The sequence below is a fragment of the Pan paniscus genome, chromosome 4 (genome assembly GCF_029289425.2).
Source record: "Pan paniscus chromosome 4, NHGRI_mPanPan1-v2.0_pri, whole genome shotgun sequence".
Classification (NCBI taxonomy): domain Eukaryota; kingdom Metazoa; phylum Chordata; class Mammalia; order Primates; family Hominidae; genus Pan; species Pan paniscus.
Genome location: NC_073253.2, coordinates 167031389 through 167056046, shown reverse-complemented (window position 1 = coordinate 167056046; position 24658 = coordinate 167031389). Strand labels below are relative to the sequence as shown.

The 24658-nt window shown below is 38.9% G+C and overlaps 1 protein-coding gene across 8 annotated transcripts in view; it reads left to right on the top strand.

Annotated features, from left to right (window-relative positions):
• Positions 1 to 24658, top strand: part of FBXW11 (F-box and WD repeat domain containing 11) — a 150066-nt gene that overhangs the window by 90033 nt on the left and 35375 nt on the right. For 4 of the 8 annotated variants that reach the window (XM_003813987.7, XM_008966594.6, XM_055112869.1 and 1 more), the window contains 4 exons: positions 7049 to 7111; positions 10637 to 10862; positions 21315 to 21501; positions 22322 to 22412. In XM_003813987.7, coding sequence (XP_003814035.1) covers positions 7049 to 7111; positions 10637 to 10862; positions 21315 to 21501; positions 22322 to 22412 — 567 coding nt within the window. Of the gene's footprint in view, positions 1 to 3772; positions 3806 to 7048; positions 7112 to 10636; positions 10863 to 21314; positions 21502 to 22321; positions 22413 to 24658 lie in introns of those variants that run through there. The other 4 variants (XM_003813986.7, XM_003813988.7, XM_055112870.1 and 1 more) reach the window with 2 other exon arrangements.

Here is a 24658-nt window from a genome sequence, read left to right as displayed (position 1 = left end):
GAGTAGAACAGGCTTAGGTCTGAATCCTGTGTCTCTCATTTACTAGCTGTGTGACTCTTAACTGTTAATTACTTAATGCAGAATTTGCAGCATTTTTAAAGCAGGAAATTGATTCCTCATATAATTCTCAAAGTAGAGAGTTTTCCAATTGAAATATATTCTGTGTCAGTTCGTGGCTCCTACGTTAAACATATATCACTGCTAAGAGCCTGTTGTACCTATACATAAACTAAATGAAACTGGAGGCTAGGTCATTGCAACCAGCCTACCACTTCCGTTGATTGGTATGAAAGAGAGAAGGGGGAATGTACAGAAGAGATTCTAGGATTATTGAAATGCTCTGAAGAAAGAATGAATTCTAGGTGGTAGCTGAGATTCCATAGCAGACACAGTATTGCTGTACTAAATTACCCAGTTGATGAAAACATCTTGACAAGTTTTCAAGTCACAATATTGTGGGATTTTTTTGGTTTGTTTGTTTTAGAATGATGATGCAATGGGGTACGCTATCTCAGGTTTTGTTTGGTTTTATATAGAATTCAGTTTCAGAAATGTAATTTACATCTGGGCTACCTAGAATGCATTCGTTTCCCAGAGTGAAGACTTTTTGCATTGGGGTCGCCATGTTCATGAAAATGCATAGATAAAAAGGAAATTTACTTTTGCTAATCTGTTTATCATATTAAAACAACACACTATATGTATTTTCAGTTATTTTTTATTTTGTTTATTAGTATTATTGCTTTTTATAGAGATGAAGCTTGCTCTGTTGCCCGGGCTGGAGTGCATTGGCATGATCTTAGCTTATTGAAGCCTCAAACTTCTGAGATCCTCTCGCCTTGGCCTCCTGAATAGTTACGAGGCTTGGCTTATTTTTAAATTTTTTTAAGAGATAGAGTCTCACTGTGTTGTGCAGGATGGTCTCAAACTCCTTGCCTCAGGCAGTCCTCCTCCCTCGGCCTCCAAAGTGCTGGGATTTACAGGAGTAAATCCACTGTGCCCAGCCCTTCAGGGTTTTTGTTTTTTTTTTTTTTTTTTAAATAGCAGTGTGGAATTTGATTATTCTTCCCATCCTCTTTCACTGAACATATTTGTGATCAGTTGGCATGAAATTTCCAAATCTGACTCTGAGGATAATGGAGACCTGACTAAATGAACTAACCAGACAACCATCCAAACCAATCATCCCTAGAATGGAAACTTATGCTACTTCCAGTTATGTTCAGAATTCAATTTATGAAGACAGAGTAACTGTGCCTGTGTTTTCTCTTCTTTTCTTTTTTTTTGTTTTTTGAGACAGAGTCTCGCTCTGTTGCCCAGACTGGAGTGCAGTGGTGCAATCTTCGCTCACTGCAACCTCTGCCTCCTGGGTTCAAGAGATTCTTCTGCCTCAGCCTCCCAACTAGCAAGTAGCTGAGACTACAGGCATGTGCCACCATGCCTGGCTAATTTTTGTATTTTTAGTAGAGATGGGGTTTCACCATGTTGGCCAGGATGGTCTCGAACTCCTGGCTTCAAGTGATCCGCCCACTTCAGCCTCCCAAAGTGCTGGGATTACAGGCATGAGCCACTGCGCCCAGCCTGTGTTTTCTTTGTGATGGTGGGAAGAGTGTCTTTGAAACAAGATTAGGATCTTCATTGTGCTGCAAATAGCTATAATATATATGCAGTCTAACTGGGAAGGTAGTGTCTTACAGAGTCTTAACTGTGAATCTTGGTACTTTTTGATGCATAACCCAAGGCGAGTTGTGTAACATTTCTGAGCTATGGTTCCCCCAATGTGTAAAACAGGATATAGGTGCTATCATACAAGGTCATCATTAAAGATAATTTATATAAAGTTTCTATCACAATGCCTGACCATCATAGGCAATCATTAAATAACAATTATTTTCTCTATTCTTCTTTGGAGCTACTTGATAAAGTATATAGTTGGTCATGTTTTTAATATCCAGTGAATGACTGGTTTCATAATTTTTACTTGTAAAGGACACCCAGGAACAGGCGATAGAGTATTGTGGTATTTGGTAGTTATGAAATATCACATATTGGGATGGAGTCTGTCATGATACCATCAGTGCAGCTTCCTTACTTAGGTTGGTGCTACCACATGGGCTGCATCATTTTGCCATAGCAATGATTTTTGAGCAGAGATAGATCAGAATTACTTGGAGAACTTGAAAGGAAAACGTATGCCTAGGCTCCATCTGCTCCATGATCAGCTGTATGTATATGGCTTCCTGTTATTTATAGTCCTCATTCATGCCCCAAGTCCATGGACCTCTAGTAAAGAATCACTGATAACCATGGTTTTCCAAATATGAATTTAATGGCAAGCAGGACATAGCCCTGAATTTAGATATCAACATACTTCGTGAATTACCCTACCATGGCGAGGTCAGGATGTATGTGAATGGCATCACAGACTGTCACACGGGCCAAGGAAAGATGCCTAAGGAGAAAGAAGGGCCAGGCCTGAGATGGTAGTGCCTTAGTATATTCTCCCACGATGTCAAGTTTAGGAGCCCACATCCCTAGAGCACTGGTTTTCAAGTGGAGAGAGTGATTTAGCCCCCTTCCCTGGGACATTTGGCGATCTGGAGACATTTTTGATTCTCACAGTTCAGAGGGTGTGGAATGCTCCTGGCACAGGCACTAGCCAAGGATGCTGCTAACCTTCTATAATGCACACAGCAGCCCCACAACAAAGAAATATCTATCTCAAAATGGTAATAGTACTAAAATTGATCTGCCTGAGAGTCTAGCTTCTTCTTCCTAGGTTATATCTTTGATTGGTAGTAGTATCAGAATAATAGGAGGGTCTGCATTGTAATCTATTTACATGTGATGCTCCTTGGTAGACATAAGAGGAAGGAAATGATGAGAAGGGTAGAAAGTAAACTGGTTGGTATTTCAAATAACTTTTCCTTCTCATAAGTGTTGGAGACTTAAAGAGGATTTCAACTCTCAGATTGGCCATGGTTTCACATGAGAGTTTGGATGTAGGAAATGACCTTTCTTTTCTCTTGGGAAGCTCATCGTTTTTTCTTACCTCACCCTTGAACCTGTGACCTTTTGTCTCTTGCCTTTAAGGAATAAAATTCAAAGTGATTAAAAAAATTATAGCTTCCATAAGAGAATTTTCTATTCTTGCCATCACCACTTATTCCTGCGACCCTGTGTACGGATTGAGTATCCCTTATCTGCTTGGGACCAAAAGTGTTTCTGATTTTGGAAATGTACAGATTTTAGAATATCTGTATTATACTTTTGGAATTAGGATTTTTGCATGTGGGATGCTCAACCTGTAGCAGTCTGAGAAAGATGATGGGGAATAGGAGAGGACTGTATTGTATTTAACCAAGTGGGTGTTTCCTTTGTCTCCCAAAAGTATTTGGTGAAGAGAGAGGAAGGAATTACGCCAGGCTGTTGCTCTAGTCCAGTGTTTGCCAATATGTGCTGAGCTATTATTAATAGATATTATTATAAAATGGGGGCTGTCCATGTCCAACAAACTTGGGAAAGTTGGATTAAATGAATTTAACCTAATTTTAAAATAATAGTATATTATAGAACCTTTTGTATCTTAATGGAGTGTATTGTAACTTCTGAGAGACAGATATATATATAAAATATATCTCTGAATAGAATATATATATTTACACACACACACACACACACACAGAGTGAGTCTAGAGTGCAAGGATGTGTATAGCATTTCTCTAATTTCTAAACCTAATTAGACTCTTGGATGCTTTTTTCTCCAGACATCTTTTGCATTGCCTGGAATCCTCTGGATCCTCTGGTCAGTGTAACTTGAGAGCAGCATTTTCCCTTTGGTGTCTTCTGAAACCTTTATAAAAGAAGTTGAAAAGTATGTAGGATGGGAGAACTATTGCAGCCCCCATGGTTTTATTAAAAACAATTTTATTAAATTGTATGTCTAGCCTCCTTTATGAAGCCTTAAGACAATAGCTGCTACTTTCTTCAGGGGGTTGTTTCCTTATCAACCATATAAGTAAACATCATTTCTCTGTTTTGGAATAAATGAAGAGTGAAATTTTCTCACTGTGAAGAGTTGTTTCATGTATAGTGTACAGTGAAGTCTGACATTTCTTGTGTTTCCATCTTAAGTAAAGAAAATATTAAGGTGGTTTAGGTCACAATAGCTCTGGAGGATTCTGGCTCCTATATTTCAAAAGCTTTTAGTTTAAAACATATATACATCTCTTGGCTGGGTGCAGTGGCTCATGCCTGTAATCCCAACACTGTGGGAAGCTGAGGCGGGCGGATCACGAGTTCAAGAGATCGAGACCATCCTGGCCAACATGGTGAAACCCTGTCTCTACTAAAAATACAAAAATTAGCTGGGCATGGTGGTGTGTGCCTGTAGTCCCAGCTACTTGGGAGGCTGAGGCAGGAGAATCGCTTGAAGCCGGGAGGCGGAGGTTGCAGTGATTTGAGATCGCACCATTGCACTCCAGCCTGGCGACAGAGCGAGACTCCGTATTTAAACAAAACAAAACAAAACAAAACAAAAAAACCCCACAAAAAACAGAAAACAAAACAAAACCATATATACATCCCTCATATGTTTCCTCTGCAGTACCTGGAGACATGGGGTGGGGACTGACTTCCCATCTCTCTTCCACTTAATTCCTCATTCCTTTCCGTGCTCCACCTTTCATGTTTCCAGCCATTTGTTCTCCTTACCACTCTTAGAACCCAGACATTGTGGCCTTGCAAGACGGCTTTCTAACTACCAAACTCAGGGGATGCTGTACTGAGTCACTGTTCCCCCTTTCTTTATTCCCCTGAGGAAACCTGCTTGCTTTAGTAACTCTTAGGTCCCTTCAAGATAGCAATGAAAAGATTACATGGAGAGACCTCCATAAATACTACCTTTGTTTCCTTGTTCTTCATCCCATTCAGAATTACTTACTGCTTTCACCACTCCAGTCCTGTTTTGGACTCTTGGACACACTGCCTTCCTCTCTAGCTCATGGTTGATTTTCACATAGAGCCCCACCCTCCTGTCCCTCTCCCTCATTGTGGACCTTGATGCTGTGGGGTTTATAAGATTTTACTGAGAAAGTCAGGTTTTCCCCATAGGCAGCCATCTGGAGCATCCTGTCAAAATCTCTGAAATTAGAAAAGCATAAGAAGATAACACAGGGGAAAAGTAGCATCTTCTTTTTTTTTTTCTCATTTTTTTTTTAAAATTATACTTTAAGTTCTAGGGTACATGTGCACAACGTGCAGGTTTGTTACATATGTATACATGTGCCATGTTGGTGTGCTGCACCCATTAACTCGTCATTTACATTAGGTATATCTCCTAATGCTATCCCCCCACCTCCCCCCACCCCACGACAGGCCCCAGTGTGTGATGTTCCCCTTCCTGTGTCTCCAGTGTTCTCATTGTTCAATTCCTACCTATGAGTGAGAACATGCAGTGTTTGGTTTTTTGTCCTTGCGATAGTTTGCTGAGAATGATGGTTTCCAGCTTCATCCATGTCCCTACAAAGGACATGAACTCATCCTTTTTTATGGCTGCATAGTATTCCATGGTGTGTATGTGCCACATTTTCTTAATCTAGTCTATCATTGATGGACATTTGGGTTGGTTCCAAGTCTTTGCTATTGTGAATAACGCCGCAGTGAAAAGTAGCATCTTCAAATCGGAGAGTGAAGTAATGTTTTTTGGAATACCCATTATGCACTCAACATTGTATAGGGCAGTCTTCATCCCCACAACAACTCTGTGTGTTTGTATTTGTTCCCAGGGTAAAAGAACTTGCTCAGGCTCACACACACACACACACACACACACACACACTGAATGAGTGACCAAATCAGGAATCCAACTTCTCTTTGACTTCAAAGCCTTTGACTTTCCTACTCCATCATACTGCATTCCTGATCAGAGCCAGTTTTGTGACCTGTAGAGCGGCTAGTGTTCAGTGGTGATTCTTACATCATTACCTACATTGGTATTTTCAAATGGATTGTTTGGAAATACTGTATAAATAGTCCAAACATTTTAGGACTTGTAGAACATAAAGGAAAAATAGGGAAAATTTGAGAGAGGCTTATTCCCTAAAGACAACAAACAGGATCTTGTAAAACACTGATATCTTAAATAGATCTATAATATCCTTTTGAATAATACTATGAGACAAATGTTGTTTAAATTTTATACCCCAGTCTTATAATTTTAGGTTTTGGAAGGAATTTAGAGAGACTGCTATCCATAAATGAGTTGTTACTCTTTTCAGAGCACAACTAGCCCACTTCCCCTTCTCATTAAGTTTCCATTTAGCCATTAGGTGGGAGCTTCAAAAGGGAAAATCCAATCATGTATAATCTCTAGTTAATGGGCATCTATTGAGCGACTGGGTCACCAGAAAGAATAATTACACAGTACCTCTTTGTGCAGTAAACACAAAAATCAAAAGCTAATGCATTCCCAAGGCAAGCCAGATTGTTACTGGCTAACAGCATCCTCCTCTTCAGGGAGAAGGTTGGGGCACCCGCTATGCTTGCTAGCGGAGATTGCGAAGCCATTCCAGAAAAACAAGGCTATCAGGGGAGGAAAGACGAAGGCAGGGGGACTTCCAAGGCTTTGCTACTTCTAATTGCGGATTCCTTGGGGTGCATTACTGAATAGCAGACCTTCTAGTAAATGTTTTGTGCAATCATCAGAAACTTCATGGGTCTTTGGAATTTCTTGTCACAAGTACAAAAACAGTGATGACTGAGGTTGAGCCTCAGCCTTACTCCCACAATTTAGCCTTTTTTTCTAAGCACACCCAACCTTTGTAAATAATGACTTTATGCTTGCTTTTGTCCAACCACTAACTTTATTGATTTATGAAAGATGAGCACATCTCCCTTGACCCAAAATGGCATGTGTTAGCCACAAAGCCAAATAGTTCTTGGGTTTGTATTGGTACACTCTAGTTTGGGTTTTCAAAATTATTTATTGTAGTTATTTAGGATTTGCAAAACTTGGTATAATTCAAATAACCTGTTTTTCCCCCCCTAGAACACTTCAGTTATGGAAGATCAAAATGAAGATGAGTCCCCAAAGAAAAATACTCTTTGGCAGGTAGGAATGACGGCGCACAGATTAGATAGCAACTGACTTACTGTAGATAGGATGCTCCCTCAGTTAATGTCCTCAGTGGAATCAAGAGCCAAGCATTTTGTTTTCTTTTGTGCAGTTTTGCTAGTTTCAGAATCCACCCTAATTTATCTTCATTCCATAGGGAATTGTCATTACAAATATGCTAAATAATTTTGGAGTTTCCACAAAGATTCTGAAGTTGGCTGTAGCCTAAAATGTTCTGTCTGTGGCCTCTGCCTAAGCCAAAGATGGACAGTGATGGCATCCTTTGTCACCAGAATGGCACCATGCCACACACCAGTGTATACATGGATGACCTTTTCTCCTTTTGCTCTCAACCTTTACTCTTCTCTCCCATTTCCATTGGTTTGCCTTTTCCTTTTAAGCTTGTCTCCTTCTCCCTTGGCTCTAGTTTAAGGTTTGCCAGTTTTCTTCCCAATTTCCCAGATTGTGTGTGTGTGTGTGTGTGTGTGTGTGTGTGTGTGTGTGTATGTGTGTGTGGTTGGGGGTTTGGGGAGCAAGCAAAGTTTCACGATTTGGTGGTTTATCAACCATGCTGGTACACATGGCTTTCTCCTTCATGAAGACAGGATTAAAAGCAAAACAAATCTAAATCTGAAGATAATAATGTAAAAATAAATTCTCTGGGTTCATTTGATTTGAAACTGAAAAGATAGATTAGTTAGCAGGAACAAAGTGCATCCAACACATTTAAGAGGAAATGAAGCAAAGAAAAACAATGCTAGGAAGAGCTTGCTGGGCTGAGCACGTGGCTGGAAATAGCATATTGAAAATGTGCTATAGAATAGTGCACATGCTGTTATTTTCTTCTTAACACTGTGTACAGACTGAGTTTTGTACCCTCCACGTTTATTATTTTGCAGTGGGATGCTCTTCATTTACTATGATTTTTCAATTGGCAGTGGTTCTTCACACTTTAGCTTTCAGTTTTTCTTTCATTTATCTTTCAGTCAACTAGTTAATAGTTATACAAACACTCTAGGGAGGCCAGATGATTAGGAACTTATCTGTAAATAAAATAACACTTTTGCTTATCAAATGAATTAATGGCTGTGAAAGTACTTTGTAAATTATAAAGCAGTACACAAATGCAAGTTGTTATCATTATATTTAACCTGTTATGAACCATTATTTTGGCAAGTTATTTGGAATCAAATATAGAAATAAGGGGGAAGGAAAGCATACATAGTTTTCTTTCTTAAGATAAGGCACTTTTGAGATTTTGATGTATATCCTTTACTCTGTCATGGTGTGTTCCCCTTGTCATGAATTACTGTGATCATAATGTTTTATAAAATCCTGGATCTTGCCTTTTGTTTCTTGATATTATTTCATAAGCATGTTCTGTTGCTATAAAAATATCACTTTTTTTTTTTTTTGACGCAGTCTTGCTGTGCACCCCAGGCTGGAGTGCAGTGGTGCAATCTCAGCTCACTGCACCCTCCGCCTCCCAGGTTCAAGCATTTCTCCTGCCTCAGCCTCCTGAGTAGCTGGGATTACAGGCGCCCACCACTATGCCTGGCTAATTCTTTTTGTATTTTTAGTAGAGACAGGGTTTCACCATGTTGGCCAGAGTGGTCTCGAACTCCTGACCTTAAATGATCCAGCCAACTGGGCCTCCCAAAGTGCTGGGATTACAGGCATGAGCCACCATGCCTGGCCAAAATCTTACTTTATATGCTAGTTTTAGTGGCTTACATTATAGCTCTTAATGGTGATGTGTTAGAATTTGTTTTAAATAGTTGCCTGTAATTGGGCAGTTATTTCTAACTTTTCCTTGTTATATTGTGGTGGACATCCTTATGCTTAAAGCAACTTAGATGCCCCTTATTCTTGCCAATATTCATCACAGCAAAGACTTTTCATCTCTGTTTTGAACTCTTATTTTTTGGATCTGTTAAGACTCAAATGTCTTAGTAAAAGCAAAATTTCAAAATCCTTGTTCAATGCTTCCCCCTGGTGGTACCTGGTGTCAGTGAGCTTTTCCTCACCCAAGATACAAGGGAAGAAACATTCCTCGACAATGGGGCGGTAGGATAAATTGAGTGGAAGATAGATGCCTTCCCATCTCATACCTCTAAATATGGACATAAGAACTTCAGACAAGATTTTTTGTCAAGGAAGACTGAAGACTCCTTTGGATATTTATAAAGGATGTTTTCTCTGGGATGGATTTTGTCCACTTTAAGTTAGGGGACATACTGATAGTGAAAGCTCTTGGTTCATTCCATGTAAGACTCCTGAGATAAGTTCCTAACGGAATTAATAGGTATTTGTAATTCAGCTCTTCAGTTCTTAGAATTATCTTTTGTGTTATTTTTTCTGGTATTATGTATGAGGAGGCTGTCAGAAGAGTGGTCAATAGATAGCTTGACAAATGTTTGACAGAAGTATTGAGGTTATTTTGTTTTTAGACAGGGAGGTTACTGCACTTCATAGTAGTTGTGGTTTGAGTCTAGTGATTGAGATTATTTTTAATGTTATTGTCGAGATGCAGTGTGTGTAGTTTCAGTTTTAAAAAATATGTACTGATTTTATGTAAGGACTTGTAGGAAGATTTGATGAGAAATGCATTGTTAGTATAAGAGTCTGTGAGTTGTCCATAAACCACCTACGTAAGATGCAGAACTTTTCAGGTATACATGGTTTATTTACCTTGGGTCACTTTCTGAGAAGATAATCAAAAGAAGGGTGGGAAAGTCTAAACTGTTTTGCCAGATTAGTAGCCCTGGGAAACAGTATGGAGGAGATTGAAACTGTTGGGTAAAATGAAGCTTTTTGGATTGAATTGCTTTCAGGTTTCAACACAACACAGCTTATCTTTGTTATATAGACCTGTGGTTCTCAACATGTGGTCCCTAAAGTGTAGTCTCTGGACCGGTGGCATCAGCATTGCTGGGAAACTTGTTAGAAATACAAATTCATGGGCTCCACTCCAGACTAATAAAACCAAAACCTCTAGGGTGGGACCCAGCAATCTGTGTGTTTAACAGTCCCTCCTGTTATTCTGATGCTAGCTCAAGTTTGAGAACCATTAGCATAAATGTAGCATTAACTTTCAACTTTGAGGAAGTAAAACAAACTGTTAATAATCAGTTGCCACTTTGCCAAGTTGAGCAGTTTCTCTAAGATGGTTATCTCCAGCATTAGCTATCTTTGGAGATGATAATTCATATATATCCCGTGTATAGAGATACCCAGTATATATCTTTAGAGCATCATTTTGTAGTAAGCATTGGAAAATGATAATTTAAGGTGCCTTTTAGAAATAGCTATAATTTTGGCATTTCCTGTAGTGACTAATTTGAGGACACAGACCCTGAATACATTTTTAATTCCTGAATGAATTAGTAAAGGAATGAGTTTGGCTTTAGGGTAAAAGTGGCATTTTAAGATTAAATACACAGGGTGAAAAATATTTCTAATGAAATATTAATTAGGTTTCTTTCCTTGTTAAACTAATTTTTTTTTGTTTTTCTAAAATAGATAAGTAATGGAACATCATCTGTGATCGTCTCCAGAAAGAGGCCATCAGAAGGAAACTATCAAAAAGAAAAAGACTTGTGTATTAAATATTTTGACCAGTGGTCTGAATCAGATCAAGTGGAATTTGTGGAACATCTTATTTCACGAATGTGTCATTATCAGCATGGACATATTAACTCTTACCTGAAGCCCATGTTGCAGCGGGACTTTATTACCGCTTTACCAGGTAACTGTACTTGTCTTTTCAAAAGCTGAGCAGTTGAAGACTGCCCGGCCCAAGGACCTAGGTGGATATTTATGAAATGATTGAATGAGTACTGTGTGAGGCAGCATTTCTTTGGGACGCATACTTTAATATATGGAACTCGAGGAATTATAATTTAGTATCTATCTAGGAAATATAGGCAGTATCTTTAATAATGTTCATTACTGGCCAGGCGCAGTGGCTCAACAGCTGTAATCCCAGCACTTTGGGAGGCTAAGGCAGGTGGATCACTTGAGGTCAGAAGTTCGATACCAGCCTGGCCAACATGGTGAAACCCTGTCTTTACTAAAAGTACAAAAATTAGCCGGGGGTGGTGGCGGATGTCTGTAATCCCAGCTACTCAGGAGGGTGAGGTGGGAGGATAGCTTGAACCCAGGAGGTGGAGGTTGCAGTGAGCCGAGATCATACCACTGCACTCCAGCCTGGGTAACAAGAGCGAGACTCTGTCTCAAAAAAAAAAAAAAAAAAAAAGTGTTCATTATTGGTCATAACTGTTGCTTCATTTGGTCTGTTGAATGAGTTAATGATATGCTTTTTATTTTGATGTAGTTTAGAGTCTGCACTTTGCCTTTGTATGTAATTTTAAAAAAACTGGTACTCTTTTCCCTTCAAACATAGTTTGTATGTTTGGGAAGTGTCCCAAAAGTTTAGGGCATTCATTTGTATCTGAAGTGGCACTTAAGGAATGGCAAAAATACATTGGGAAAACTGGTAGCATGTCTTTATTATATTTCTCAAAAGCTGTTTCTGCATCCTCTCCCTCACTACTGTCTTCCCATATATGTCTCATACACACATAGGTGTGTACATGCACGCGCGTGCACACACACACACACACACATCTGGTTAAATTTACTTTGATTTTTAAAAGTAGACTTTATATTTTTAGAGCAGTTTGAGGTTCAGATCAAAATTGAAGGGAAAATGCAGAGAATTCCCATATTCACATAACCCGTTCCCTCAGCCTGCCCCACTATCAGCATTGCACAGCAGAGCAGTACATTTGTTACAATTCATGAACCTAAGCTGACACATCATTATTACCCCAAATTCATAGGTTACATTAGGGTTTACTCTTGCTGTTATTCATTTTGTGGGTTTGGTCAAATGTCTAATGACATATATCTGCCTTAAGAGTCTCCTGCAGAATGGTTTCACTGTGCTCCACCTATTTATTTCCCTTTGATTTTTAAAAAATAATTTAAAATTTGCTGTGTTCTGTACCACCTTTTTGTTTTTCTCAACGAGGTGGCATCTTGCTGCGTGGGCCAGGCTGGCCTTGAGCTCCTGGGCTCAAGTGATACTCCTACCTCAGCCTCCTGAGTAGCTGGTACTACAGGCATGCACCACTGTGCTGAACTCCCCTTTGAATATGATTAATCATGAATTTTTTTCTGTTTCTATATTGTTTTTTAAAAAATTCTCAATTTAAATTTGGCTAGGTAAGATATAGAGATTTCACTCCTATAGAGAATGCTGGCCAGAATGTTTTCCTCTGATGTGGCCAGTGTAGTGTGTGGTTAAAATTGCCATGTCAAAATAAGCCTAGAAGTAGCCAGGGATGAGCCAGTACCATTACCACAACCCTAGCCCTTGTCAGAGCTACAGGCTAGCTTCTTAAAGAGTAGCTCCTCCCTTAGCCTATCTGTGATTTCTAGAACATCAGGACTCCGTGTTCTAAGTACTTCCACAGCAAACAAGACTCATGTTCTAAGTACTTCCACAGCAAACAAGACCCAGGCTCAGGCCTCAGGCCTGAAACCTGAGGCTGCAAATTGACAAACCAGCTTCTGATTTCTAATCTCTCTTCCAAAACGTGTAAGTTTACCTTCTACAATGGGAGTTTTAAGGATATTTGAGAGTTAGCTTAGAAAAATTTGACACTGCCGTTCTTTTTATGCTGAAATCTAGCATGACTTGCTCATTTCTTCCATTAGAATCTCTAGGAAAGCAAAACGTAAATCCTCTCTTTCTAGAATCGTACTATTTAATTGCTGAAGGGGATCTTAGCCATCACTTAGTCCTGTTTTTCATTGTGTAGATTAGGAAGCCAAGGAGAAGTTAATTGGGTGAGATGCCCAGAATCACACGTCTTGATTATAGTGGTGGTGATGTGAATGATGGTAGGGGTTGGTTCAAAAATTAGTACAAAGGCTAAGGAAAATTCCTTAAATTGGCCCCAAGTACTGAATGTAAGGATTACAACTCAGTTCAATAATTCTCACTTTTAATTATGAGGGAGGGATCCAGGGAGGGGGAGATGGAGACATGCTTTTGATTGCGTGAGAGAGAATTACAGGTGAATGGAAGTAAGATGAGGCATGTACATATGATGCAGCTTCTCTGTATGTACAGAACTCAAACCCAGAAACCTATGGAATCAGACTGCATCTCACACCAAGAAAAGACAGAGTCTTTTTTTAAGTTGGTGATTGTATTTGTCCCTCATAAGTGATTTTAACTGATGAGAGGATGCCTTCATTTTTCTCAAGCAATTCAATTTATTGTTTGTTTTCCACCGTTTTGGTTTTATTTTCTTCCCTGTAATTTGCTTCTCAAACGTTTTAGAGTGCCAGGGAACTCACCTTGTATTTGCAGAGTAGCCACAAGGTGGCACTGTTGAAGTTCTCTTGATTTTTCAGAGTATAGTTCAGAGGCAACCCCATCTCTTAGGGAGTATACAGCCTTGGAGAAGAAGCAGAACAGATGAACATGTGTTATGTATATAAATATGGTTAGTATAATTGCATACAATTCAGTTTTCATTACAGCGAATGTTAAGGCATTGTCCATATCTCTGTTAAAGTGGAATTTTGTGGTATTGAATATTACATGAAATGAATGGACCATTGGCTGGGACATGGAAATACTTTAGTTAAAATGCTATTTGTTTTAACAGGACTTGATCTGAACATATATACATATGTCAGTATATATCATACATATGAATCTAATAGCTGAGGACAAGCTGGCCAAGTTGATTGTGTTAGTTAGTATCTAGTAGACCTAGATTAAACATGGCATTAGTTCCTTAACACACACTCTGCTTTAAGAGCATCACAGGAGAAACAGGTCTGTGTCCATGTTCATACTTAGATTTAATAATGTGTGGAGCAACTTATGAATCATTATACTAGTTTGGTGTTTCATTTTTACTGTACATCATCTTGAGTTTGAGGTTTTTACACTATTGAAATTGACAGTCAACTTACGACTTCATTTGATTGTGAAAACCATTAATTCTGTAAAAATTATAATTATAGCTTTTAAATGCTTGCTGTGAATATCATACCTGTCAGTATAGGGAAAATGGAAAATGTTTGTGGTCTCTGGCTCCTTTTGGCTCAGTGGAAAAAGTGATAATTATGATATGCCTTTCTAAAAATCATAGTAAATGTTTAGTCTGCAATGTCAATTTCTGCAGGCTGAGTTTGCGGTTTGTAAGAACTGTTGTTAATGGGAAAATTCATACCATGTAAAGTAGGGACAGATTGTACTTCAAAAAGGATGATAAGCATTGGTGATCTGTTTGTTGAGGTGTCTAAGCAATTAAGAGTTTTGAAACACTTGGCTGTCGGCCCTGGTTTATTCAATTGTCTTATCCTCAAGAAAGGATGATAAGCCATTATGGACCATAAATGTGACAGAGATTAGATTAAAAGTCCCAGGAGATGTGGAAGAAACAGAGCATAGATGAGGCTTTAGGTTGGGTACACGGCCAGAGCAGCGTGACAGGAAAAAGCATGGGTGCTGGAGTCACACAGGCCCTTGGTTTGAATCCTAGCCCTTACACTTTACAGCTGTGTGGTCCCACTTTCTGGAGCCTCAGTTTCCTCATCTGTGTGGGAATAATAGTAATACTTTATGGGGATTGTGTGAGGATTAATGATAATATGTTATAATATGCCTGGCATCTATTGGGTACTCTGAGGATGGCAGCTTAAGAAAAAGCCCAGAGAGGCAGGAAACACCTGCTTCTCCAGAGGTAGTAAGATTTATTGGTAGGAAATTTTAATTATTCACCCACTGATTCCCGAATTGATTCATTCTGACATCATATAGGTGTCTGTCACTTTGTTGTTTTGTTTCCTGGGTGTTTTATGGAAAAAAGATGTTAGACTTTGTGACCTGAGCTTCTTTTCACTTCGTTTCTGTCTGAAACCTTAGGTTGGTGTTTTCCAAGTGAAAGGCATCCGTTGAGGACTGTTGCTGTTAGCAATTGCATTGTTTTCTTTTAAAACGTTTAGAACTTCAGATTTTACAACTAGATTTGTGACTAGGGAGGGGGAAGGGATAACACGGGTGGGTGGGAAAGGAAGTTTCTTTGCAGCTGCTCTTTGAAATGCATTTCTAAAATAATAAAAGTTTCTGTAATTGTATGATCTAAGCAGCTGTGTTAAAACTGGTTGTAGTCAAGGGCATTTAATTGACATTTGAGTTTTGATACAGTGTTATTTACATATTGAGCTTTGAAATTTGTGCCTTTTAATTGTTTTAATTTATTATTGAAGTTTTTCCAGACTTTCATCTGGTTCCTGTAATTAACAACAGCAGCATGTCTTCAGCACTGTGTGCGAAGTATTATGGCCTCAATTTTCTGAGGCTGTAATGTGTCCTCTTGTTGCCTTAGGAAGAGGGGGTGGTGGTGAGAGATGGGGGAGTCTCAGCATGATAGAGTAATGAGAGCCAGACATAGGTACTTCAGAAAATGCTTAGTTTTAACACCTCAAAGCACTTTTTAGCCCAGGCAAATGGACCACCTTATTCAGTAACCTCTTTGTCCTGGATAGGCTTGAAACCAGAAAGTTACATGCTCTGCATGGCTCCTGAGGGTGGCCACTCTAAGGTACCTGAATAGAGATTGTGTGATTCCTGTTCTTCTCAAAACATTTAAGGGGCCATGAGACTTATACCAAGAAAATAGAGGGGGGGGCTTAGCTTTTTGCTGGAGGAGATGCGTAGTATTTTTTCTGCAGAAGGTAACGAAGAATATTGTGTATCTGCCTTGTCCATTGATATCTGCTGAGAGGATTTGGGGGAGAGTAGAACAAAGACTGATATTTCTTGAGTGAACTTCTTATTTACCCAGCTCCTTACGTATGCTGTTTTTTTAACTTTCGCAGCAAGACTGGGAGGTTCCCTCTATGTAAAATGAGGGTATGTAGAGTACCTATCTCAGAAGGTTATTGTGAAGATTATATGATGTAATTTATTTCAGACATTTAATATCATTCTGATATTATGGAAGACTGAGATCCTAAAAGGAAAACTGATCTGCTTAAGGTCACACAGCTAGCAGTTGACAGAACTGAGATGCAGCCTAGTTTATCTGACTTTCAGGCAGTGTGTTTTTCACAAGACTAAAACATGCTGCCTCATAGAAGGAGGAAATGCATTTAAAGTATCAGACAAAGGAAACAGGTCAAATCTCATAGATATCACTGAGATGTTGCTTAATTGGACTGATGGCATTTGAAAGAGGAAGAAATAAGTATTAGTAAGGGATTTATTTCTGTAAAAACTCATGATAGCCTAGTTGTGAGCAATTGATGGGGGAATCAAAGAGGACTAAAAGGGATATCATTGCTATAAACCAATAGTTCCTAATACTTCAGCATTATCTAGTGGCACTTCTTAAAAATACAGATTCCTGGCTGGGCACGGTGGCTCACACCTGTAATCCCAGCACTTTGGGAGGCCGAGTTGGGCGGATCATGAGGTCAAGAGATCAAGGCCATCCTGGCCAACATGGTGAAACCCCGTCTGTACTAAAAATACAAAAATTAGCTGGGCATGGTGGTGTGCGCCTGTAGTCCCAGCTACTCGGGAGGCTGAGGCAGGAGAATCGCTTGAACCCAGGAGGTGGAGGTTGCAATGAGCTGAGATCCCACCACTGCACTCCATACTGGCGACAGAGTGAGAATCTGTTTCAAAAAAACAAAACAAAACAAAAAACAAAAACACACCCAGATTCCTGGGCCTTACCGTCTAGAGATTCTGATTTTGTAGGTCTGGAGAAGATTGGGGGTTTCTTTTCTTGTTGCTGTTGTTTTGAAAATCAGTAACCCTGAGTTGAGTCAGATACAACCACACAGGCTTATAGACCACCCAGATAGGTTGAAGGTTTGGGTGCTGCTTTCCCGTCACAGATGATGGGGATGTTGCAGCCTTTGAGGTTTGAAAAGGCGAGTATCTAATGCATTCTTTTTATTTTTTATTTTTTTTAAAAAAGAGTCTTGCACTGTAACCCAGGCTAGAGTGCAGTGGCATGATCTCCACTTACTACAACCTCCACCTCCTAGGTTCAAGTGATTCTCGCTCCTCATCCTCCCAAGTAGCTGGGATTACAGGCGTGTGCCACCATGGCTAATTTTTGTATATTTAGTAGAGATGGAGTTTTGCCATGCTGTCCAGGCTGGTCTCAAACTCCTGGACTCAAGTGATCTGCCCATCTCGGCCTCCCAAAGTTCTAGGATTACAGGTGTGAGCCACCATGCAGCCCCTAATGCATCCTTGTCTTGCCATTTGTTTCACCTTTCAGAGAGCAGAGGGTTCTAGAGGGGAATTAGTTTGAGATGTGTTTATAACCAATTAGGAGGATTTGGGTTAATGATATGAAGTTTACATTACTTTAAAAGTGGCTATGTTCTCAGCCTGGGCAACATAGTGAGATCCTGTCTCTACTAAAATTTTTTTTTAAAAAAATTAGCCTGGCATGGTAGTGCATACTTGTAGTCTCAGCTACTAGGGAGGCTGAGACAGGAGGATCACTTGATTCTGGAAGGTCAAGGCTGTAGTGAGCCATGATCATGTCACTGCACTCCAGCCTGGGCAACAGAGTGAGATGCTGTAATTAGCTATGTTCCAATATTAAGTGTAGAAATCAGAAAAGGAAGATAGATAAGTACCCCAGCGTTAGAAAGATTGAAAGAGCTAAGTCTGTTAGTCCATGGCTAGAGACTGAACAAAAATGTGATAAAAGAAGGCTGACGGATTCTGCAGTTTGAAATTCTGATGAATAATTTGTCAATCCTAGTGATGGAGAGGCACAAGCAGAACCCCATGTGATTATCCTTGGATTTCCCTGATTTTAAGTAAACATAGAAGATGGAAGAAAGGCAGCCAGGCGCAGTGGCTCACGCCTGTAATCCCAGCACTTTCAAGACCAAGGCAGGAGGATTGCTTGAGCCCAGGAGTTGGAGACCACCCCGGGCAATATAGTGAGACCTCATCTCTACAAATGATAAAAAAAATTAGCTGGGTGTGGAGGCATGTGCCTGTAGTCCTAGTTACTTGGGAGGTTGAGGTGGGAGGATTGCTTGAACCCAGGAGTTTGAGGTGGCAGTGAGCCATGATTGTGCCACTGTACTCCAACTTGGGTGATAGAGTGAGTCCCTGTGAAACCTTTGAGAATGGTACCAAGAAGACCAAACTCCAAATAATGTTAAATTGTCCAAAATGTTGAAGTAAATTGAAAGAATTGAAAACAAAATAATTAACTATTTGGAGCCAGATTATAAAGGATGAAGGGATAGTGTGCTTAGAATAGATAGTATAGTGATAATAGAAAGAAACAACATATTTTCACTCCCATTAACCTAATCCCACCATCCCCCCAACCCAAGAATAATGGCTTTAAAACAAAGGTTAGCAAAGTTGTGTTTGAGAAAGATGTGAAGATATTTAGCAATCACATAGCTCCTATAAACAAGTAGGCCTAAATACATTGTATGCCTGGATAGTGGCAAAACCTGTGGTTGTGATTTTTCAAATTGTAGAACATTGTGAAGCAATTGAAAATCAGTATGCAGAACTATTGGGTACAATTGTGCCCTGTACAGCTTGTACAGTTGCACATGGTAGTCTTGCATGATAGCACCAGAGATGATTGATGAGCAGACTTCCTGGTTTTAAGAACTGGAGAAGGTGTTTTTGGGGGATTTAGCTATTAAATTTGATGTTGTGTTTTAGCAGAATTCTTAGATGAGTTTCAAAGGCTAATCAGCCTCTGAAAAGATTGTGTGTGGTTGTGTAAACCTAGAAGGATGTATACAGAATGTGAAAAGTGGTTCCCATCTCTGGGAAATGGGGTTTAGGGATTTAAAAATTTTTGCTCATCTACACTTTATAAATTTTCTATAATGAACATGAACTAGATGTGTTTAAAAGGGTTACCAAGCAGCTAGTGTCAACATGTAAGTGAAAAATTGCAATACAACTTTATGTAGTAAACCCCAGCATGGGAACATGAAAGCAGCCATACCCTACTCACCTTATTTCCTTTTTGGATAAAGTTACCAGGCTAGTAGGTAGGTCTGAAGAATGATGTAAATAGATGGTAATATCATCATCTGCTGATTTTTCCAAATACCTCCGAGGACAGAATAGAGAGATATGGACTGGGCAATGGCACATATAGATGACTACAGACCGGATGGCGCAGTGTGGGTGCCCTGGGCATATTGATGCGTGCATCAGTGCTAGCTTGGAGGGAAATATTATAATAATAGGTACTAATAGCTAGTGTCGTGGGTGCTGTCCTTGGTTCTGACCCGTTTAACATGTTTGCCAACATGGTTTAACATGTTTGCCTTAGTACTTTAGCCCATCATGCAGGTCTGGTGTGGAATACCCACTCTTCTGGGTGTGACAAAAATCAGAATTCTAGAGACTGAAATGGATGGGTCAGACAAAGCTTTGAAGGTGAATTATAGTAAGGATAAATATAAACCGCACAAAGCTGCCCCCCACCTTTCCAACTAGCTGTACAAATAGAGCATTCGGGGAAATTGTTTCAATAGATGTTTTTGGGGGAGAGGCCTGGGATTTTATTCTAACTTACTGCCATCTTAGGCGTCTTCTGTGATATGACTATCAGATGAAGGCAGTGCAGCCTTTGACCACATTAACTGTAAATGACATGCAGGAAAGGACAGTGGTCCCAGTGTAGTCTTTATTCTTAGACCATAGCTTGGGTCTTTGATCTAGTCCAGAGTAAGAGAATTTTAGTATATGAAGGACCTGGAAATTATAACCAATGGTATAATAATAGTCATTCTTAGAATTGAAGGAACTTTAGTTTGTAAAGCATTTTTCATGCATCATCTCATTTTGATATTTTCAGAATCAAGTAGAGATTATCGTAATCTTATACAGATGAGGAAACTGAGACTCTGAAAGTTTAATAATTTACCTACATCTGGCCTTTCAACAACCAAGTTTAGTGCTATTATACTACTTCTAATTATTTTGAGAAAAGAGAACAGATATTAACCTTGTAGAGTGCTTGTCTATAAAATGTTTTCATAAAACTGTTGAATTTGATTCTGACAGACAGTGTAAGAAAGGATAGTTGTTACTGGTGATTACCATTTTGTATGTTAGGGCACAAAAATTCAAGGCACAGGGATGTTTCAGTGTTTGTTTCATGTCATAGAACTAGTAAGTGGTGAACCTGGGACTTGAAATGGGAATTTTCTGATGATAAGTTCTGTGTTCTCGTCCCTACACAGAATAAGCTTGGGGAGAAGCTTTATTTCTTGCAACTGTAGAAGACATACTTACTGCCACAGGATGGGAGTTTACAGGTGGCAACAGTGGTGGCCATGTTGATCATCTTCCCATTGTGAATGTCAGGCAGAGGCTGAAAGTGGTTTTCTTTGAGAGTATCCTTGTATCGTGGGAGGTTGAAGCCAATGACCTCTAAGATTCTAGGATTTGTAGACATGGGGCTATTGCTTTTGAGGATTGTCCCATCTGTTTAGGAACAGAAAATGGATACTCACGAAAGGGAGATGAAAAGATTGACAAAAATACATTTAAGCACAATCGACTTTAATTCTTGGATTTCCATTTAACTTTTCGTAAGTTTTTCAAGATGAGTCGGTGTTTTGCCTTTTTTGTCTTCTGATATCCCAGGGATTCACACCGGGTATGGATTAATGGGGATATGATTTGTTATGAGAGACAGTGAGTAAGATGGGAATGAACACAAACTTTGAAGCAAGAAATCTGAGTTCCAGTAGTAAAGCCAAGGGAGTGTAAAATCTTGAGTTCTTTACCTTTCTGTGCTTCATCTGTCAAATTTGGGGCGTCATTGCCCTATAGGAGTGCTGTGAGAGTTATATAAAAGAAAATGAAAAGTCTTATCATAATATTTGACAAATAACAGAACTGTCCAAGGTCAGCTTTTACACACAGAGAAGAGTTGCTATCAATTGTTTTATCGTAAAAAATCAGAACCAAAAAGATATGTTTATGTACTCATGGATTTGAGTATCTGTAGAACTTTTGATATGACTAAAATATTTTACTTGGTTCAGGATTTCTTTATTCCTCTTATCTTTAAGGAAATGATGGCTGGTACCTTTCTATCTCTCTTCCCCTTCCTTCATTCCCTTTTCTGTTTTGTAGAGCAAGGCTTAGATCACATAGCAGAAAACATTCTTTCGTACCTGGATGCCAGGTCTCTGTGTGCAGCAGAGCTGGTATGTAAAGAATGGCAGCGAGTGATCTCAGAAGGAATGCTTTGGAAGAAGCTGATTGAACGAATGGTGCGCACTGATCCCCTATGGAAAGGACTTTCAGAAAGAAGAGGGTGGTAAGTACTTGGGTTGCTTGTTCCCTTGAAAAAGTTTCATTGACATAGAGTCAGCTTGATTACTCAAAAATGCAATTATACTTGCAAATGTGCTGGCCTATTTTTAAAAAGGGGGGGAAATGAGTGGTCAAAAGTTGGAAGAAAAAGTTAAAGCTGTTAAAATTTCTCCCTCTGAAATGTGTATTTCCTTTATTAACTGTATTATATAGTTTGAATGGGATTTGGCGTTTCAAAGCTATGTATTTATGTTTTTTCCTTCACATTTTGCTTAGTGGATGATACCATTACCAAAATATAGATATGACAAAAATATGAGAAAGTCAGATAGTGCCATTTTGCTGTTTGTTATTACTGCTGGTTGAGGAAGTAATAACAGTGATAGGATTTTTCAGAGAAAACTCATAACTCTGATGCAGCTTTATAGCTAGCTCTATGCTGTATGGCCCAGTTAGCAAAGAGAGAGAGCTACAGACAGAGGTGCATATAGGGCTGTATTTTCCTTATGGGAGGAAGTTTGATGTGTACTAAGTTAGATTTTTCACAAAGCTACATTAGTGCTTTTTATTAAACTCTATGGAATGAAAGGCTAGATTGTTACATATTAGTACTCAGAAAACAAGATCAGGATTTTGTTAGAGAGCTGTGAATTGAGCTAAACTTGTCTGTAACATGTAAATTTGTCAGAAATCCTGCTTTCGAACTGTTAAAACTCAATGCAAATTAAAAGAGATGAAAGATATATCTTTGTCAGCACCATGTTTAGATAAAATTCACCCTTTTATGTGCAAAAATGTAACATCTGTTTGTTTTTATTTGCCAGGGATCAGTACCTGTTTAAAAACAGACCCACAGATGGCCCTCCAAATTCATTTTATAGGTCATTATACCCAAAGATTATCCAGGATATAGAGGTAACTTTATGATTTATCTGTTTTATGGGCTCTTTGTTTCTTGTTCTCAACTTTTTATGTTGCCTTAGAGTGTTCTTTTGGTCTAAAATCGTAGAACTAATAATTTTTTTTTAAAAGTTGAGCTTTTGGAGTAAATGTGTCATGTTGTATATAATCTGCAGCTATTCTGCAGAGAAAATAATGTCTTTTGCAAAGAATATCTAACTTTTCTAAAACATGAAATGCTTCTGCAAGGCTGCCGGTTAATTCAAACCTTAATCTAAAATCATCTTTTTATTCTAATCTGATAAATTTTCCAAAATCCAAGGTCCCGTTTTTTTAAGTAAGCATTGTTTTACATTTTTGAGCCATCTCTAGAGAAGTAGAGAAGGCACATTTCAAGTTTTCTCTGTACATTACTCATAGTTTTTCATAAACATGACTCAGATATCATTCTAAGCAATAGTTAAGTGGATTTTATAGGGCAAATTATGCTCCTGGACCATTTTGGATTTGAGCGTAACTTCACCAGACCAGTAAAACTCTGTAAACTTGATGAGAAACATTGGAGATGTTTGATATCGTTCATGTGTTCTAATTAGTTCAGTTTTACTATTTTAGCCTTTTTCCTTGAACCAGGAAAGACATGCACAGGCATTTCTCATTAACTCTTTCACATGTGTTCTTGGCAGGTCTTGGTTACTTCACTGTTTCCTCCTTGGCAGAAAAGTTTAGCCTTTGCTAGGCAATGCAATATCACCCATAAAGTTATACTCAGTTTCCCAAATGTGAAGTAATCCTCTCCCCCAGGTGATAGACATAAAAGTTACTGTGCCAAAATTCATTAACGGAGAAACATGTGCTTTTTCAGACCCCACCCCCCTTCCAGGCAGATGTGAATAATGGAATCATTCCATTAATGGTAAATCTGAATGTGACTGGAATATCATTATTTAAAGCCCAAACTGTCTTGAATATTCTGCTCTCTGAAATGATCTATAAAGTAACCCTTTAAGGAGGTTAAATAAAAACTTTCACTAGATAAATCATAAAGTTTAAGAATTAATTGACCATTGGCAGTTCCAAACTTAGAATAAGTTGCCCCTACAGTGCTAGTGGCTGAGACATGGTGTTAACTTTAATCTTAGGTTGATGTGTGTGTATTGTAGGGGAGATGGGGCTGTCTCTTACCCCAGGTAGTTGTACTAAGGCATTTCTTATGTACACATCTTATAAACTACATTACCCTCTGTTTTTTTTTTCACTTGATGAGGGGCAACTATTTACAAAGTTATTTCCAGACTTCTTTGAATAATTTTATCAAAAAAATTCTTTGAAAAGAATGATGTTTAAAGTTAATTATGAACAAACAGGAACCTTGGAAGAACTCTGATCAGGTTGAAGATGTGGCAACATAGATAGTTTGATTGAATCCTCATGACTGCTGTTAGAATTGACAATGTGAATTCAGTATTCTGTGGCATGACAGTATCTGACACCACCTGCCATCATCACTTCTTCAGGCTGAAATGATAGTTTAAAGTAGGAGAGGAGGCAGGTGTGAGGGGAAACAGCTCTGTGGGAAAACCCTGTGCGACACAGCCTCTACATCATGGTGGTCTACCCAGTGGTTCTTAAAGTGTGGTTTGGAAAAACCCACTGGTTGACCACAAAAGTCTTCTCCAGATTTTTGTGGGCTAGACCTCTTGATATAAGGGATGATGTTTATACTTTGATATATGTGCTACTAGTAATAATCATAAAAGTAATGTACCACTAATAGCATTTACTTATGCCAGATACTTTGTTAACTACTTTATAATGCATTTTCTCTTTTAACATTTTGGACAAAACCTGAAAGGTAGGCCAAGTACTTATTTAAATTTGAGGAAACCTTAGAAGGTTAAAAAGGTTAAACAGTTTAGTCAGGATCACACAGCTAGTGGGTAATTGAGAGTCTGTGATCAACCATGTACCCTTCTACCCTTAATACGAGTTTTTAACAATAGACCACTGCCACCACCTCAAAATATATTTTTTTTACTCGCATTTTGAGAGTGTGCTTTATTCTGTCTGGAATAAAACAGAATATATAGAGTTATATGTAGAGAGTTCTTCCAGTGATCCATGGATCAAATGAGAGCCTCTCACGGGCTTGGCTCTGTCTGTATGACTGGTATGAAATCCTCACAAGCAGACTATAATAATTACAAATACCCACTTCGAGTTTTTGCATATATCAAGCCACGTTGGGTGATTTACATAGA